General features: G+C 39.1%; 4 protein-coding genes across 16 annotated transcripts in view; 1 reads left to right on the forward strand and 3 right to left on the reverse strand.

Moving 5' to 3' along the window:
* LOC116616200 (cyclic GMP-AMP synthase-like) overlaps positions 1-9,542 on the reverse strand; it is a 31,544-nt gene extending 22,002 nt beyond the window's left edge. For 8 of the 9 annotated variants that reach the window (XR_007306699.1, XM_048722476.1, XM_048722475.1 and 5 more), the window contains exons 1-2: positions 9,436-9,542; positions 436-531 (exon numbers count right to left, since the gene is read on the reverse strand). Coding sequence is in view for 8 of the 9 variants with exons in the window: in XM_048722476.1 (XP_048578433.1) it covers positions 436-508 (73 nt within the window). In the remaining variant the exon portion in view is untranslated. Of the gene's footprint in view, positions 1-435; positions 532-8,619; positions 8,941-9,435 lie in introns of those variants that run through there. The other variant, XM_048722469.1, reaches the window with a different exon arrangement.
* Positions 4,418-18,485, reverse strand: LOC125560626. Its single transcript, XM_048722477.1, has 2 exons — positions 18,475-18,485; positions 4,418-8,222 (listed from the first exon to the last, which is right to left on the reverse strand). The coding sequence occupies exon 2, from the start codon at positions 7,244-7,246 to the stop codon at positions 6,377-6,379; it is 870 nt and encodes a 289-aa protein (XP_048578434.1). The 5' UTR covers positions 7,247-8,222; positions 18,475-18,485; the 3' UTR covers positions 4,418-6,376.
* Positions 10,320-12,028, forward strand: LOC116616203. The gene is made up of 2 exons (XM_048722478.1): positions 10,320-10,587; positions 11,392-12,028. The coding sequence occupies exons 1-2, from the start codon at positions 10,335-10,337 to the stop codon at positions 11,505-11,507; spliced, it is 369 nt and encodes a 122-aa protein (XP_048578435.1). The 5' UTR covers positions 10,320-10,334; the 3' UTR covers positions 11,508-12,028.
* The window catches only part of LOC5509265 (galanin receptor 2b), a 53,312-nt gene continuing 47,286 nt past the window's right edge, over positions 12,552-18,577 (reverse strand). For all 5 annotated transcript variants that reach the window (XM_048722467.1, XM_048722465.1, XM_048722463.1 and 2 more), the window contains exons 2-3: positions 16,194-16,321; positions 12,552-15,333 (exon numbers count right to left, since the gene is read on the reverse strand). In XM_048722467.1, the coding sequence (XP_048578424.1) occupies positions 13,553-15,333; positions 16,194-16,314 (1,902 nt within the window). In that variant the 5' untranslated portion in view covers positions 16,315-16,321 and the 3' untranslated portion in view covers positions 12,552-13,552. The remainder of the gene's footprint in view (positions 15,334-16,193; positions 16,322-18,577) is intronic.

Consider the following 18,577-nt stretch of genomic DNA (forward strand, 5'->3'; position numbering starts at 1 on the left):
CAGATACTTTTTTTGGCAAAATTTCAATATATGTTCTATAAAGGGGGGGGGGGGTGCTCCTAGAAAAGTAGACAGGGGTGATCATCCCGTCTCTTAGGGTATAACAATCGACCAACTGCTATTTCTTAGGAGGTTTTTTATAGTTTTTCCGATTCTGCTATCTCTTAGGGTTCATAAAATCCCTCTACCACAAACAGTTTGCTATCTCTTAGGGGTAATCATTTCTTTTTATCACACACAAGGTGCTGTTCCTCAGGGTTAAAATTGATTTTGCCATCTGTTTTTATCGGAGACACCCCCCTCTCCCAGGCCCCCAAAACTGCCTCATGGTTCATCACCGAGCTAGCTAAGGAAATACAGTTAGAATACCTGGTTCAAGGCTGACACAGCTTGTTTTTGTTTCTATAAAAGCAACATTTCAAAGTGTAATCTTACCATCAGGTGAATAACTGGTGTCGTTATCATCTGGATATCCCTCACTTTCTGATTCACTGTCACTTCGATTCATTTCAAAAACACTTTCATCGATTCCTGTATATAAAACATGTATCTTTAGTAGAAAAAATATTAAAGGGGTGTAATATGCCTTTAAATAATCGGGGCGTATGATACAGAGACATTAAGACAACTGTGGGGTGTGGGGGGGGGGGGGGGGTCTTACTGGTCATTTCCTTATGCATGTATCAATGTAAAGGGGGAGGGATGGGCAGATGTGGGGCGTTTGAACACCTTTTTCGTCCACACCTGGGGAATTTTACTACGAAATTTTCACCAGGGTCCAGACAATTGAATATGCCATTGCAGGAAAGTGGGGCTGTTTAAATTTTGGCGCAGAGGACTGAGGCAGTTTGAATTTTTCGTGTGGGCCCTGGGTTCAAAACTTTACAGGTGGAGAAGCGTGGCTCTATTTCCGCTGACGGTAGTGGTGAAAACGTTGCTCGACGTTGCAGAGACAGAAAGTCAAGCTTTTTCAAGGTAAATTGTATTTAAACCACTGTATCAAATAGTTTATGTTGTTTAAAGAGTAGTTTCACGCAATTTGAGTGTTTTGGAGGCACGTTCGTGCCATTATTTTATCGATACTTTTTGCAAGCACCAGCCTTGCATGATAGCGAGAAATTGCTTTTATTTGTAGGAATCATTGATCAAAATAAAAGACAACTATTCACTCTGTATTGCTGTACATCATGTGTTGATTTTCTTATGATTTGAAAGCTTTCTTGTCCATTTTCTGATTTCCAAATTAATACAAGAACAAATTTGGATTTTAAAAAATTTTGATCAAATTTGACATTTTTTCCCATCCCCAGGTAAGGAATTTTCCTGTCATCTAAACTCCTTTCCTGGTCCCGAGGTCGGGAATTTGATGCATAAAATGTCAATGGCCCCACATCTGCCTGTCCCCCCCCCCCTCTAGCTTTACATTGATACAAGCATATATAACTTTACAAAAAAGGGGGGAGGGGTACAAGCTAGCCCAGCTCCTATACATGTTAAACACTGCCTGAATATCACAATTGTGCATACCATTACTTACATATTCTACCACAGCATTCGACACACATACAGAAAGGGAAAGGTAATAAAAGGCTAATGAAGCCTTTTTCCAGTGAGCATGATCCATAGACTTATTGGTTTCTAACTTTTTAAACTGTCAGCAACTGTTAAACTTATCAGGCTTTTCTTAATCCTGTGTTCGCTGTGTGCCCAGTGATAGCGGCGCCAGCGCGGCCGCAGGCCTCGCGCGAAGCTCCTTAGGTATAGAGAAATGGTCTATAACTATGCGACTCAGTTTTTTTGGCCATTGCGCGGGTACCCAATTAGCGATTACCACAATTAGCGATAACTTCGTAAAACGTCATGTCAGTAAAATCATTATACAAGAATATATTTTAGCACTATCCGACAATGCTACATACTTAATAAAACCCCGAAAGTTGCGTCAAAACTTACAATTATTCAGTTTTTAGTGTTTTTGTATTTACACTCACGGGAACCCTGCGTCTACTATTTCCCGCGTTTTGCTCTTCTAACTCGCGGGTGACACCGTAAATTGATAAAGTTTTTGCATTATTTTCGTCGTGGCTAAAGCCAAGAAAGAAATTCGACACATCTTAACACTTTTATAATAAAAAGACGCACAAACGATGGATGGAAGGACAAAGGATGGGTTTGGAAAAAGTTAGACGTCAATTTTACAAACTTTGTCGGAGCTATGAAAATCTCTTGTGTTGATGTATTTCTAGCACTCAAACAGTTAAAGCCATGATGGGATGTTGATGTTTTATTATACCTAGTTTCTAACTAGTAATCCAGCTAGTTTGTTCATACATTATCCCATAAAAAGGATAGAAATTGTGCGATTGATTGTTTGTAAACAAACGTTGCATTTGTTTTAGAAAATGTTGTTATTTCTTTGCTATTATTCATTTAAAAAGTAAACTAATCTTATAGCTTTTTATGGGATAACTTTTAAACTGTATAAATAAAGAACAATTTCTTATCTGGAAATTCTTCATCACATTTAAGTTCTGTCGCCTCTTTTATGAAAGATATCGAGCAAGGAACGGTTTTAGTTTATATTTTGTGAGTTCGAAGAACATTTAAAATTTAAAACGAATTCTTGTTTAAATTTTAGAAAAAAAAAAGATTCATGAAAGCTAATAGGTTCTAAAAAGATCTGCTTTACCTACACAGTCCCCTTTATGCATATGATTCTTTTTCACAAAAAGGTATCTTGAATACCCCAGCTCAACATTTTCATACAACATCTCAAAACTCCCATCTCTTCAATTTTCATAGAAACTAAAGACAGCTTTTTGTTGGGAGAATTTAGTTCGATACCCATAGTTTTTCTCTACAGCTTTTCCTAAGAAAAAGGTCAAAAGGCAATTCAACCTCTGGGTCATTAGCCCCTAAAAACAGACTTCATATATTAATTTTCTGTTCACGGTTCTATTTTAAAGGTTACTTGGAATTATTTTTAATTTTAGGTTTATCAATTAGGTTTTATTCTTCAGTAGCGTTTTGTCACTGTTCTCCAATTTTTTCAGGCGAATCCCAACTCAAGCAAGCTGCCAGCTTTAAAGGCATGATGCTAGGGCAGGATGTATTCATTAATACAGCTAGTAACAAAAAGATAGATAATAGTTACAAATGAAAACTTGTTATAAAAAAAAACCCAGGCTAATAAAATAAACTATAAGTAGTCAGAAACTTTGAAAACAAGTTAGAGTGGTTTATTTCATTCACCCTTTGACAAAGTGTCTGGTACAAAACACTGACCAAACATTGGTCCTAATTGTGAATAAATGTTTTTTCTAGTAAAAAAATGTAGTTTCAGTTTGAACTAATTAACTGCACAGGGTTTTGTAAGCAATTTACTTTTCAAATAGCTGATATGAATACAGGTCAATACTTAGGAATCTGAGATGATATTGCAAAAATCAACAGCAATGTACCATTTGACCTTTCATGCAATTATTTCAACGATAATTTAGCGCTGTACATGGAAGTAATGTGAAATGAAAATATAGCTACCTTTTTTTTAACAAACTGCATCTTTCTGTTATGCCACACCAAGCCCTATTTTATGTTTTAACACAAAAATACCAGGTGTAAATACCCTTAAAACCATGATGCTTTAATATGGGGGTGTAGTGGGTTCATGGACCTCCTCATCGAGGAGGTACCCATCAACTGAGAGAAAATTATAAAAATCAAGAAAATCTAGTAGTAGTGCAATGTGAAACGAAGAAAGGGAATTTGGACAGTGTAGGCAAGTATGGAGCACATTTACCGGCAAAAACGATATGCTAATGTATAGAAATGCGTTGTGTGCTGATATGGTTTTAAATGTTAAAGAGAATAAAAAAGCACCCATTTTACTGTAAAAAAACTATAATTCATTTTCAATTCTTCAATGTTCCCTATTGGATGATACCTCCATATATACCCAACAAGCTTTTCCGGGTTAAAAATTTAAATATACATACACACATATTCCACTCTACACCTGTGCATCAAGCACTTTTCTATGAACGGCTTCACTCACACATTACATACATACATAAATACGTATTATAATATGGCTTAAATTCATTGCATGCTGGCTCAGCTTTTAGGCAGTGCCTAAATCTATATATTATTCAGGACACTGTCTACATCTACATCTACATTGTTAATCCACAAAGGGGTTACCATCACTGTGGATATAAATTAATTGTATAAGTAAATAAATAAATAAATACATTAATTAATTAATTAACTAAAAAAATAATAATAATAATAGAAATAATAATAATAATAATAAAAATAATAATAAGGCAGAATAAAAAAAAGATGAAATAAAGTAAAAAGATAAAAATCGTTTAAACAGCATTATTGGTATTAATATAATTTTATTAACTTAATTTTATTTTATTCGTTCTCTAAAAATATCTGCACTAGTGGAATCCAGGGTAAGGCGGGGCAGCTTGTTCCATTCTTTTATTGTCCTACAGAAAAACAAGTTCTTATAAGCTTCTGTTTTTGGACATAACTCGATAAATTTATCTGGATGAGAGCTGCGTAATTGGCGGGTGCGTCTATCAATATTGTCTGGTATCTCAAGTGCTGATTTTTTGTTAACAGCCTTGTAAAATAATATAAGCCTGGCATCCTGGCGCCTTTTAGAGAGAGGGGGCCACTCCAAATCGTTTAGGATGTTTGTGACTGTGCCAGGAGTCCTATCCCAGCATTTTTTAACAAAACGACCCGCCCTCCTTTGAACCTTCTCAATCTGTTTGACGTGTTTCTTTAACCATGGATCCCAGGCAGAGCTGGCATACTCTAAGTGTGGAAGAACGAGCGATTTATAAGCAGCTTCCTTAATGTTCTCTGGGCAATTGCTTAGGTTGCGCCTAAGAAAACCTAAGGTCTGGTTGGCTTTGGACACTTTGTTGTTTATATGCCAGCTCCAGTCAAGTGTGTTCGAGAGCTCGACGCCTAGGTATGGATGGTGTTCAACTGGTTTTAGGATGTGGTTCATCAATGTGTAGTTAAATACTATAGGTTCCCTATTTCTCGTGACTCTCATGACAAAACATTTTGTTGGGTTAAAGGACATGAGCCATTTCTCTGCCCATTTCTCGATGGAGGTAAGATCAGACTGGAGCTGATGTGCATCAGAAGTTGCCTCGATGACACTGTATAAAAGAGTATCATCAGCAAACAATCTTATGGTAGAAGATTTACAATCATTGCCGATGTCATTTATGTAGAGTAAAACATCAGTGGGCCGAGAACGGTCCCCTGGGGCACACCAGATGACACACTTATAGGGGCAGATGAGACTCCATCAACAAGAACGGATTGTTCCCTATGTGTTAACCAGGTTGTAAGCCAGGTCTTTAGGAGACCCCGAATTCCATAAAAATCCAGCTTGGAAATAAGCCGCTGGTGGGGAACAATATCAAAGGCTTTACTAAAATCCATGATGATCAGATCAGTTTGTCTGCCGAGATCTAGAGCTTTCCCCACATCCTCTAGGGTGGTTATTAATTGCGTTTCACAGGAAAAGAACCTGCGAAAACCATGTTGGAACTTGACGAGGATATTATGGGTGTCAAGATGATTCATTATGTCATGGAAAATAATGTGCTCAAGTATTTAACAAGGCACAGCAGTCAGTGAAATAGGACGGTAGTTGGAAGGGATATTCTTATTTCCCTTTTTGAACACTGGGGTCACATTTGCACTGAGCCAGTCATTCGGGAGAGTACCGGTCTCTAAAGGTTGTGTGAACAAGAACGTCAGAGCTGGGGCGATTTCATGGGCAGCTTCTTGTAAAATTTTACAGGGGATTAAATCAGGGCCATTAGCTTTCTTCGGGTTAACATTTTGAAGTAGTTTGATAACACCGTCTATAGATATTAAAGTAGACGGTATAGTCGGATAAGGACTTGGTCCAAGTGTAGGTATAGAACTATTATTTTCATGAGTAAAAACGGACTGGAACTGTGAACTCAGAGCACGTGCCTTACCAAGACTGTCACTGACTTAAATTCACCCTTATCATCGCGTAGGGGAGCAACACCAACATCATGGGTCTTTTTGGACTTGATGTACGTCCAGAACCGTTTGGTTATGGTATGGTTCGCTGTTTCACTACCCTTTGGGACTGTTAAGAGCTGGGACACATACTCGCTGTGTGCCTTAGCGAGATTTTTCTTTACGAGTTTACGCAAGTCTTTAAATTTTTTCCAGCCAGCATGGTTGTTACAGTGTTTGGCATGGTTATATAGACGTTGCTTTTTTCGGATTAACCTTTTAATGGAACTAGTGATCCATGGCAAGTTCAATCTACCACTGATGTTTTTTTGTGGGATATGTTTTTTCATGATCTCAGTGATTGTGGTTTTAAAGAAATCATAGTTTCATTGATCAATTTATGATAGGCCTCATTGTTGAAGTAATTATCAAGATGTTTTTTAAGGTCAGTTTTCACTGCCCCCATGTTACTTTTCTTAAATACAAATACTTTACGAGGCTTTTTCTTGTTGAAAGAGGGCTTCAAGTTTAGATCAAATAGCACCAGATCATGATCACTCATGCCGGGCTCAACCACTAGGTCTAATACCATCTCTGGGCAAGTGGTGAGAACAAGATCGAGGGTGTTCTCCCCTCTAGTTGGCTCCATAACATGTTGAGTCAGTGAGTGGTCGTTCACAATGTCCAAAAACTTGTGGTTTACTTCAAGCCCATAAGTAGGATTAGGTCTTACAGCGTAGTTATCATCTTCCCATGATATACTAGGCAGGTTCAGGTCACCGGTAATGAGGATGTTTGGAATTGGATTTTTAACCAGCTTGCATAATGCACCATCGAGAGCTACAAGGGGGTCAACATTTGAGTCTGGGGTCCTATAGACTGAGCCAACAAAAAGTGATTTGCTTCCTGCAATATTTATCTTTGACCAGATGCCTTCATAATTACCATCCATTTGCCCCTCGTGAGTCACCACAAGATGGTTGGAGAAAGCAGACAACACCCCTCCACCAAATTCGTTTCTATCCTTACGAAAAATGGTGTAACCTTTCTCCAGAATTTCAGCCGAAAAGACAGTGTCATTAATGTGGGTCTCATTTACATTAACAATATCAGGTTTGTAGTTGTCAATCAGGCTTTGAAATTCAAGGCGTTTATCTTTACCCTTTAAGCTACAAGCATTCAGTGTTAACATTCTCAATTTGTGGGGGTCTTTCATTTTATTTGATGCAGGAGATCTTTGCCTGGGGGAGGATGTTAGTGGCTGGGGCGATTCTGAGCCGGATGATTGTACTGATGTTGATAAAGATAAATAATAATTGTCATCAGGAATGTCAGGACCATTTGATGACTTTGAGAAATTGGCCACATCACAGGCACAGCAGATCCAAGAACAAGAACTGTTAACAAGTGTATTGTAACTTTCATTGCTTATTGGACAGCATTTTGTGTGATACCATGCATCGCAGTAGTCGCACTGAATACCCTTCTGGTTGCATTTAACTGGTTTTGAGCATGCTCCACAGGGATACCGGTAGGTGGGACCAGGATTGAGAGGGATGTCCCCACTAAGAATGAGTAGGCGAAAGGCGAGTGAGCTTGGGTTACTCCTTATGTAGCGATCAATTTTCTACGATTGGGATGAATATTGTTCATGAAAATTTTAACTTTGTCCAGGCTCATTTCAAAAAGTGCTGGTGAAATGAAGGGTCCGGCCTTAGACTCAATTAGTGGGCTCTGCCACCGTAATAAGAAATTCTGGAGATGTAGAGCAAATAGGAGTACTACCAAGGGGGCCATGAGGTGGCCTGCCATTATGCCAGATATAATTATTATATATATATATTTTTTTTTAAAAAAGAATTACAGAAATAGTATTGTAGGTTATTTTCCGGTTATTCCGGTTAAATAATTGTTTGATTGTATATAATTATTTGATTAGTTTCCCTTTCTTTTATTTAACTAGATCAATTAATTATTAATAATCAATAATCAAGGTAAAATTAAGTAGAATAAAATAGTTAAAAGACTACAATGAAAATGCAGGGTGGCAAAAACAAGTTGGACTCGAGTCGCCCGTAAACTGAACCAACGCGCTCAATCAACAATGCACTTAGAACCCACTGGTAGAAAAACTCCAAGCAGTATTACACAACAACGCAATCCGACCGCAGTCACTAACTCTTTGTCATCAACTTAACTGTGACTGGCCTACCGTGAGACTGACACAACAACAGCGCATCGCAATCAGGGCTCAGAGAAATATGCAAATCCTTCGCCGAATTTACAGGCGACTGATTTCGGAGCTGAATAAATTATTGTTTGTAAGTGAAGAATTATCCAAAATATCACTTAAGCTTATGGTGAAAACACAAAGTACAGTTTCAAACACAAGAAAACTAAGCCAGAAAAACAGGAGACAACGTGGAAAGTCAGTTTTTGTCGTAGGACAAAACGGCGGACAAAACAGTGTGACAGAGTCACAACAGTAAAAATATAGAAATGGCGGGAAAGACTCACGAAGTGCAACAAGTTTAGTCAAGAAAGGCTACTGGAGAAACCTTATGGCAAAAGAAAACCCTCTTGTATTACCTTATGACTTTTTGCCTGTGATATTTGTGATACTCATGCGACTTGGTTGTCTCATGCGACTTGGTTGGTCAGAGTTATGAGATGGAAGGCGCTGCTACTAATATAGTGTAGACAGATGCAATAACGATAGATGCAATAACGATAGATGCAATTGTATACTATAGAAATGCGTTGTGTGCTGATATGGTTTTAAATGTTAAAGAGAATAAAAAAGCACCCATTTAACTGTAAAAAACTATAATTCATTTCCATTTATTAAATGTTCCCTATTGGATGATACCTCCATATAAACCCAACAAGTTTTTCCGGGTTAAAAATTTAAATATACATACACACATATTCCACTCTACACCTGTGCATCAAGCACTTTTCTATGAACGGCTTCACTCACACATTACATACATACATATATACGTATTATAATATGGCTTAAATTTATTGCATGCTGGCTCAGCTTTTAGGACACTGTATTTCTTAGAAAATCAGTTCAAGAATAAGCGGAGCTCAAGTTATTGGGGTTCCACTGATTTTAATCAGATTTTAATCTTAAAAGAGGCGAAATCAGCTCCCTGAAAATGTCCAGTGTTTTCTAGTAAAACATATCAACGACAGCTAGAAAGCGTTTAGTTAACAGAATATTCAAAATCGTTTTACTATTTGACTGGTTTTATGACTTTGGTAGCGATTAACAACTTCCGGCTACAACCATCAGATGTTTTCGCTAGTTTGCGATTTGTTTCATTTCAAGAAATCTAACACATATAGTAGAAAAAGGCCTTTATGAAACCAATAGCATATTACTCAAATTAGACTTACCGGAGTTTGGGCAAATTTGGGATTGTTTGAGTTGTCAAGGCTCTAGGTTCTGATAGGGAAACCAGAATTCCTGCTGTGTATTGGAAGAGGAGGCCTAGGTTCTAATAAATGTCCTTACTCAACTACCACAGGAATACCTCTTGTTATTCCTTTGAATTAGTACGATTACACATTTGAATAGCGTTTTAAAAGGATAGATATACAGACGTTTTGTGGCTCATCAGTATCTAGTGGCAACAGACGCTATTCAAATATGTAATCATACTACTTTTACCAAGCGCTACAAGCCACTTACAACACCTAGATGCATTTTTTTACAGTTTTTCTCCTTCCCCAATTATAGCGGAGCCAGCACGGCTGTAGGACCTCTATATGCGATAGGGTTTTGATGATTTGAAAGAGGTCTCCATCGGTCCGCGTATCCGCGTTTTCCATTAATTTTCTAAGTGAGAAAACGTATAGAAAATCCGCAATAATCTTGAATATTCTTTGGATTTTCACGTCTTTGTAAAATTTGAGATTTTCCATGGCGTTTTCCTCGCATTTTCCACATTTTTCCGGCGTTTACTGAGGAGGATAACTCAAGTAATCCAAAGCTTTCCCTGAACAGAAAACGCATGGAAAATTAACCCCGTATAATAACCCCGTTTGGTCGCATTTTCCTCGCATTTTCCTTGGTAGGAAAATTTGGAAAAATCAATCGCGTTTTCCCAGCGTTTACCAAGAGGATAACGCGAGTAATCCAAAGATTTTCCTGACCAGAAAACGCATGGAAAATTAACACCGTAAAATAACCCCGTTTGGTCGCATATTTCCTCGCATATTCCTTGGCAAGAAAATGTGGAAAAATCCATCGCGTTTTCCCGGCGTTAACCGAAGGATAACGCGAGTAATAAAAGATGCAAGATGCCGGTCCCTTGCCTGAAATAGATCCTCTCAAACAAATTGGCGGAGTTGTTGTGGGGACCGGCTTTGGGCTACCTGTGAATGAATGGCGCGAGTACTGGGTCCAGTGGGAGAAACGAGGCAAAGTTCAAAAGAGAACTCGGTTGGATCTTTGTGAGCTTTCAGCTGAATTTTTGCGAAAATTCCTCTACAACAGCTATAGAAACTGGCCTTTACCCATGCTCAAGGAGAATTTAAGTCGAAATGGTGAGTATTCTAGTAGAAACACTAATTAATTACGAGCGTTTTGGTATTCAAACACTCACTCGTTGAGAGGATGAGGTTGTGAAAAAGCCAAATAGCCTTTATCTTGATAATGTTGTGTAAGTTTGCTTTTCAACTCAAGTTTAAGATTGAGAAAATGTTAGTGTTTCCTCCTTTGTATGTGTGTTTATTATACGCGTCCTCTCAAGGCACGTCGATTTGGTAAATAGGCGCCATTAAATGAAGACCCAACGACATAAACCAAATAAGATCAATTTACTCTGTGCTTGGTCCTCCAAGTTATAACCGACACAATCAAATACAACCAAGCGTTTGACTGTGTTCGATTTCCTGAAGAAATTTTTATAATTAGATTCTGTTTGATTATTGAACATAATTCGATTGTCTTTGATTATATATAAGTATTTGATTGAATACTTTAATCCGTTCAAGTTGTTGCATCTGGACATAATAAATAAGTACAGACTGGGCCAAGTAAAATAAAATAAAACTTGTTTCCTCTCCCTGCCCGTGTCATTTTTGGGGCCACTTAAAGGAATATACCTTGTTGTCTTGTCATGTAAGAAAACATATTAGCAGAAAAAATAAAAATACAGACAATAAAATAAAATGCCACCCGCACACAATTTTGTTTTTCTAGAAATCGGGAAGGGAAATACCACCTAATAATCTCAAATAGTGTAATTTGCACCCACTCATGGATCATGGTCTCCTTACCCTGAGCATAACCTCTTATATGACAAAAACGTTGAACATTTTAAATGTCCATTTATGTATTCATTGCAGCAAAGCCAGGATTCAACATGATGATGGGTTACCCAGCTGGTGATTTGAAGACCTTGGGGTCTTTATATCAACAACTAGATGTAAGGCATGAAGGGGCATGTTTTCTTCAATTGTAGACTCTGGGGTTGTCAGTAAGCAAAGCACCAGGAGACATTATAGAGGCTCTCCATGGCTGGATCACTGGAAAACCTGAGTAGTAGTATCTAGAATTTCATGGCATTTCATACAGCCCTTCTTGCCATGCTTCTACAGTAAACACCTGCAATAAGTAAGTTACTATAGCCTAAACATGTTCTTATATGAGAGGTGCTCAGTGATATTTTAGGCTATTTACTATAGGCTCTTCCTCTTATAGTAGATTCTTATTTTTATATAAAGTCATGGTAGCATTGTCTGGCAGACTCATTGATTTAGATTGTAAAAAGAGCCTTCTAATTTTTCTTTTATTTTTCCTGACCATCCTCATCTCTAAAATTATGAACCTGCTCCAAATGCTTGGTCTAATAGGTTCTTATACAAAAATAGGGTTCTAATTTGAACATTTTAGGCCAACAGGTTCTTATACACAGGTGCTCACTGCAGTTGTAAAAGTTCAATATGTTCTATTTAAAAAAAGATCTTTCTTTTTGGACCCTCACCTTGTGGCATTTATTTATTTAGTAATACTCATTAAGTTATTTTTTATCGAATGTTTTTAGGGAAGCACAGCGATTTTACTCAGTGGAAGAGGTATTGCACAGTACCTTTTATACGAAAATTATATTATTGTTACTAGAAATGAGGGAGTTAGTAGGTATTCTTTTACGTTTCCTTAGAAGGAAAACGCTTGGAGAACTCGCATTTTCCTGAATTTTCCCATTCTGGAAAACGTGAAAGAAAACGGCACGTACTCCAAACTTGGAAAACTGTTAGGAAAATGCCGAGGAAAACGCGCGTTATTCGAGGAAAAATACCAAGATTATGTTGCGTTTTCTGCGAATTTTCCTCGCATTATCCGAACAGAAAACGCGGACCATTTTGCCGTGTAACCTTCCCCCAGTCACGCACGACCCTGACACAAGACCCCCGCGCTTACACAACGGTATGCAAAACTAACATTAAAACACCCTGTCCATGCTCGCATACAATATCGTATATCATATATCGCATACAATAAAACATATTTTGATTCGTTTTTATTGGTCTACTGTATTTACATATAGGATAACATTCATCAAGATAAAACGAGAGGAGTATGATGTTCATTGTGAGGAATTAGTGATTGGTCGAAATTAGAATCAATCACAGGTGGAATAAAAACAGACGGGGGTGATCGTCGGTAAACTTAATTCAACCCTTTGGGTGTGGTCAACAGAAATTCTTACCCCTAAGAGATAGCAAATTAGGTGTGGTCAAAGGATTTTTAAACCCGAGATAACAGAATCGAAAAAAACCGTTAAGCACCCCCTAAGGAATAGCAGTTGCTCGAATTTTATACCCTTAATTAAAGGATAGCAGAATCTGAAAAATATCCCCTAGGGATAGCAGTCGAAATTTTATTTCCTGAAAGACAGGACGATCACCCCGTACTTTTCTGGAGAGTCCTTTCCCTGGGATGAATGGGCAAGGAAGATTTTGAGGTGTGTGGCTTCTGACCTGTGAGCACTAAGGGAAAGTAGAATAAAATTGCAGGTGCGTGCCCAGGATTGGCTGATGGGAGGTGCGCAGACATAGGTATCATATGGAAAAAGCATAGGATTTAAATATTCCTTAATAATTAATGACAAACTTTTTAGCCGCCAAGGGGGGTCCCTGTCTACGCGCAAGGATTAATCTTAACTTGTAAGTAGTCTTGGGGAAAAAACTTTTATCTACTCTTGTAGGAAGTGTTTATAAACTACTGGCGACTACTACTGGAATTTATAAGCTACAGCTCTCCTGGCTGTATATTTTGCTCAATTAAAACCCTGAACTACCAATAATTTTGATTAAAATCAGTTGCGGTCCACAAACTCCCGTCCCTTCAGGAAAGCCAGGATGGATCTGCCCTTGAAAACAATCTCTCACCGCTATAATCAACCTCTAAAATTTGGCAAAGATGATTAGCTTCTAATGACGAGTTCCCCATCAATGTTATCGCCTTTTTGCTGGAAATGGCTCGACTGGGAAGTCCTCAGCTTTATTAGTCACAGCGGCCAAGATGGATCGCGGGCTCACCTTCAAATCCTTCGTTTAAGTGACACCGCAAAGTGCTTTCTTTCTCTTCTCCACTTTGTCTTTCTTCGAGTCTTTTCTTTCGTCCTGAAACGTATGTTTTCATTTTGTTTTTATTCGCTTCGTTTTCGGGACTTGTGCACAACTTTGACTTACTATCACCCTCCGTAGAGAGCCTACGTCGGTAAGCGTTCTGCACATCGATTTCACAGATACTCGACTTTTTAGTCGTTTTATCGTTCTCTCGAGTCTTGGAAAAAGTTCGACCATCCCATATCCCGACATACTCGCAATTTTCATCAACCCCAGCCTTTCCACCAATTTCAGGGCCATTAGCCTTTCCGCCAATCACATAGCTATTAGCAACTTTACAAATTACCGCACCATTAACACCTTTGCGTATCATATTACTGTTATTTTCTCCACCAATCACAGTGCTATCCATCTCTCTACAAACCACAGCGCTATCCATCTCTCCACCAACCACAGCGCTATCCATCTCTCCACCAACCACAGCGCTATCCATCTCTCCACCAATCACAGCCGTATTAACATCACCATCAATTATCACAGTGCAACCAGCTTTTCCACCAATCGAATTACCGCTAACCTTTCCAACAATCGCATCACCGCTAACTTTTCCACCAATCGCATCACAGCTAGCTTTTCCACCAATCATATCACTGGTAAGTATTCCACCATTCACAACTTTGCTCTCCTTTCCACCAATCGCATCACCGTTAACGTCTCCAACAATCACATCACCGCTAACCTTTCCACCAATCAAATTACCATTATCTCCTTCACCAACGATAGCGCCGTTGACATAAGCCACTGCATTCGGAGAGTAGGAAGTTCTCGGAGATGTGAAGTTGAAAAATGTAATGAGCCTCGTAAGTCTACCACACACGTGATTTGCAAGGGCATTCCTGAAGTTTTCAATGAAGATTATATACATGAAAGGGTTGATTGCAGCATTAGCGTGAGCCAGCAGGTAGAATGTCAGCGGTACAACATTCGGAAGGCACAGATATTGCTGGTAATCAAAGGCAATTAACAAATGATTGACGTGGACTGGGAACCAGCAGATAGCGAAAACTGTTACCAAGGTTACAAACATTTTGACCAATGGGCGATTCTGCCGCTGGATGCGTCGCTCGAGGGAGCTGTTCTGATCATGCGCAAAGATGTCCAACCGTTTCCAAAGTTCCCGGATAATAAATGCGTACATGATCACCATGACGACTAGAGGAAACCCATAAGACATTGCGACGGTAAGAACCATCTCGTATTTAACAAAAATTATTTCCCGCTTAGTGTCAATATTCCAGGACGAGTAGCAATAGTAACGTCCTCGGATGTAGTACACGTTGAACTTATACAACTGCACAGCGGCGAAGAGACCAGCTAGTGCCCAGATTCCGCTCAGCACTAGAATCATTCGCCGGCGGGAGAGTGGGATATACATCACGTGACGTATGGCGAAATAACGATCCGTTGTTATGGTGACAAGTGTTAATACCGAGGCGTAGACCGAGAGGTTTACGAGAAAGTAGACGACTTTGCAGGATATTTCGCCCATTACCCCCCCTACCCACTCCACCCCAAAGAACAAGAAAATCCAGTGAATCGGCGTGGAAGAGATGACGTCAAGGATGTCTGCAGTTGCCATGGAGATTAGAAAGTAGTTAAAGGCAGTGTATTTTGTGCGGGTGGAACGCCGAGCAAACCAAATTACAAACGCATTTCCTGTAAAAATAGTAAAAAGAAAATCTCAAAAATTGATTTTTTTACTCGAACTTTATCATATGGCTTGTATATTTTATTTTAATTATTTTCCCAACGATTGCGAGGAAGACAGTAGAGTCCTTCAAGCATTTATGTCAGAATTAAAGCTCGAATAAATTAGGTTTGAGTTACGTTCAGTGCCATACCCAGTTACCACCTATAGCTAAAGGGGCGTGTCTGTCTAAATGTCTCTGTTTAGCGCCTTACCCCCTCCCCCTTAGTATTCTGCGTCCTTGTACGTTACGTACGTCATTGTATTTCACGTTTTGGCACAAAACTAGGAATAGCGGGGCATATGCTGGGATGTGACCAGTTAGATAGCGCGCGCTCAGGCTTTTAGCGGCAAAATAACAGGAACAAAAAGCAACTTATTCAGCGCTGTAATGCCTAGTGCATACTAGCAACATAACAACACAACGACATTTTTTTCTCTTATGTCGTTATGTCCATGTCGTTATGTCGAAGATAATAGTGCGCGCGCCCATGTCGTTATGTCGATATGTCGCTAGTGTGCACTAGGTATAAGTAGATAGGAGACATTTCATCTAGATATCAGGAGACTTTTTGAGTGATAAATTCGTGCCAAAATAAACACAGAAATGCCTGCGGCCGTCACTCCACCAGAGAGCGTCATAAAAATAGAAACTTTAATTAAATTAAAGTTCAGGCTGATTCGTAGGCGCTAAATAGTTTTTTTTTATTTTGCCGTTAAAGGACGCGCAAAATTATCACCCAAAAGTCATAAGATTTGTTTGTGCAATTCATTGGCAGTTTTAAAGTAAACATCAAACTGTCAATCAAAGCGAATTGACAATGCTTACCAACGACTGCGAATAACAGGACAATGCCAAAAGCGACCGACAAGCCAACAGCACTCTTGGAGTCTGGGACCGAGGTCGAGCAGCCGCGTGACGGGTTTCCTGTGGCGTTGCTGATATTCATTTTCGACCTAAAAAAGGATCACATTGTTTGCATTCAATGGAGGTTAGTCATGCCACCTTTTTACCATCCCGCTCAAAAGGAAGTATCACAGAGCAGTCACGATTATACATTCAATTGATTTACTGAGATGCTTTCAATTAGCCTGCGGCGCATCGATCTGTTTTGTTTCGAGAGAGAAGCCGTCACGACAGCGAGGCGCTGAGCATGAAAGCGAGAGCCAAGCTAAGCTGGCTAATTGTCAATAAAATATCTGAGTATCAGGCCAGAAAGAGTTAAAAAAATGAGGGATGTTCTCTTTCCCTCCTTTTTTGTGTCCCTTACCTTAAAAAGCCTGATACTCTTTATATTACAATTAACATCTGGCCTCTATCTTGGATAGTTATTTTACACTCGTTTTTAGTCACGCGGGCACCCTGTGCCTTTCGTTTACGAGTCACAACAATGTTTTTGTGAACGTCAATCATGACTTTTGAATTATTCCAATTCTGCATCTGTTAAGCTTTAGATCGATCACAACCAAACTACATCAAAAAGGATCGCCTACTCAGCTACTGTCACCTACAAAATACCTATAGACACAAAGCCAGCAATTGAATAAAGTTCTTTAGCTTAATTGTTTCTTAGCTTTTCGTTTTTATTTTGATTTAGTGCGCATGTGCGCATGTATCACTCTGCATTCTAATTGGTTAGCGGTCTAACGGCCTTTGGTAACTGTAAGATGGCTTCTGTCACCAAAAAAACAAGTCGCTACTCATAAACGAGAAAAACACAAGGCGCACGTGTGACTGAAAACGAGTGTAGAAGGTATTCTTGTATATGAGGTATGAATCAACACAATGTTGAAAAGGTATGTTAAACGCCTTTGGTAACAGAGTGGTTGCGCTGATGTTTCGAGCGTTAGCCCTTCGTCGGAGCAAAAAGACGCAGGGCAGAGCTCGACAAAGGGCTAACGCTCAAAACGTCAGCGCAACCACTCTGTTTCACAAAAACGTTTAACATACCTTTTCATCATTGTGTTGATTCATACCTTATTTACAAGAATACCTTCTACACTCGTAGAGTCTTGTCTACACCACGCCTACGCAGACCATCTAGTGTTTCTACAGCTTGCCTGTAGTCTTTCTAGTTACGATAGATCGACGTATTTTAATGGGAATAATAACAAAAAAGCAGCTGATTGAAATCCTTTTATATTGTGATTCTACCTTCTTCTTCACCTCCCGGACACACACAAACACGCTACAAGGGGGAGAAGTTTGTCATACTACACTTTAAAGCCAACCAATTATTCTCTAGATCTGCTCAAATGTGCTTTGAACGTGACTCATGCCCCTTGAGTTGACAAAGAAACCACGGTTAAGATATGTATATTTGGGAGCCAGTTGCTCTAGCTATTAGCAAACAGGGGGCCGTGGTCGAAGAAACAATGTTGTTGTATTATAAGCCCAAACGTGCCTGATGCATGAGAAACTCTTATCCTCCAGCCCTTGCATACATGGCGTGCGCGCACTTTTCATTACTACCTTTCAGTAGTCGCACGCTAAGGCGCAAAAACAACAGAACACCATATGTGTGCTGGGTGCCTGCGAACTGGTACCACTACACATTTCATTAGAAATCAAACGTGGTATATAAATACAATGCAGAAAATATTCTAAACTTAAAAATTATAATACCTAAAATATTACTTAAGTGCAAGTGCAATTACACAATTTAAAAATATTAATAATCTTATGAAAATACAACTTCAAAATCACACGCCCGATACGAAAACCCGGATAAAACCCTATAGGCAAAAAACCCGGGAACGTATTTCTCGGTCGAATGCGTTGATTATATAGCCTCGAGGATTAAGGCTTTAATCTAATATACCATGAAGTTTGGTTACACAGTGATACTAGCGTCCAACATGCGAGATGAAATAATTATCATATCTCTATCGTATATATACGATATGTAGTTCTAAAGTAGTTACGTAATCTTACAAAATAAAAAAATAGTTGTCTGGTTGTTATATTTAAACAAAACATCACGTAATGTGATAACACATACTCAGAACCGTAACGAAAACGCTTTCCAACTGCACGTTATTACGTTGGAAAGCATTTATTCCCAAGTGAGAGCAGACACGATATCCATACCCCCACCCCCACCCCCCACCCCCCCATTGAGGGGGGCGGAGGTATGACCTCCACCCCTGGAATTTCCAACCCCCTGGAAAAAATTTGAATACAGTAAGGAAATAGGGCATTTTACCACCCCC

This window comes from Nematostella vectensis, chromosome 15 (genome assembly GCF_932526225.1).
Source record: "Nematostella vectensis chromosome 15, jaNemVect1.1, whole genome shotgun sequence".
Taxonomy (NCBI): Eukaryota; Metazoa; Cnidaria; class Anthozoa; order Actiniaria; family Edwardsiidae; genus Nematostella; species Nematostella vectensis.

Bases quoted from the DNA above. Each gene is read 5' to 3' on its own strand.
- LOC125560626 (XM_048722477.1), bottom strand. From the start codon at position 7,246: ATGAAAGACCCCCACAAATTGAGAATGTTAACACTGAATGCTTGTAGC.
- LOC116616203 (XM_048722478.1), top strand. From the start codon at position 10,335: ATGCAAGATGCCGGTCCCTTGCCTGAAATAGATCCTCTCAAACAAATT. The intron at 10,588-11,391 runs GTGAGTATTCTA...TATTCATTGCAG, and splicing joins GGAGAATTTAAGTCGAAATG to CAAAGCCAGGATTCAACATG.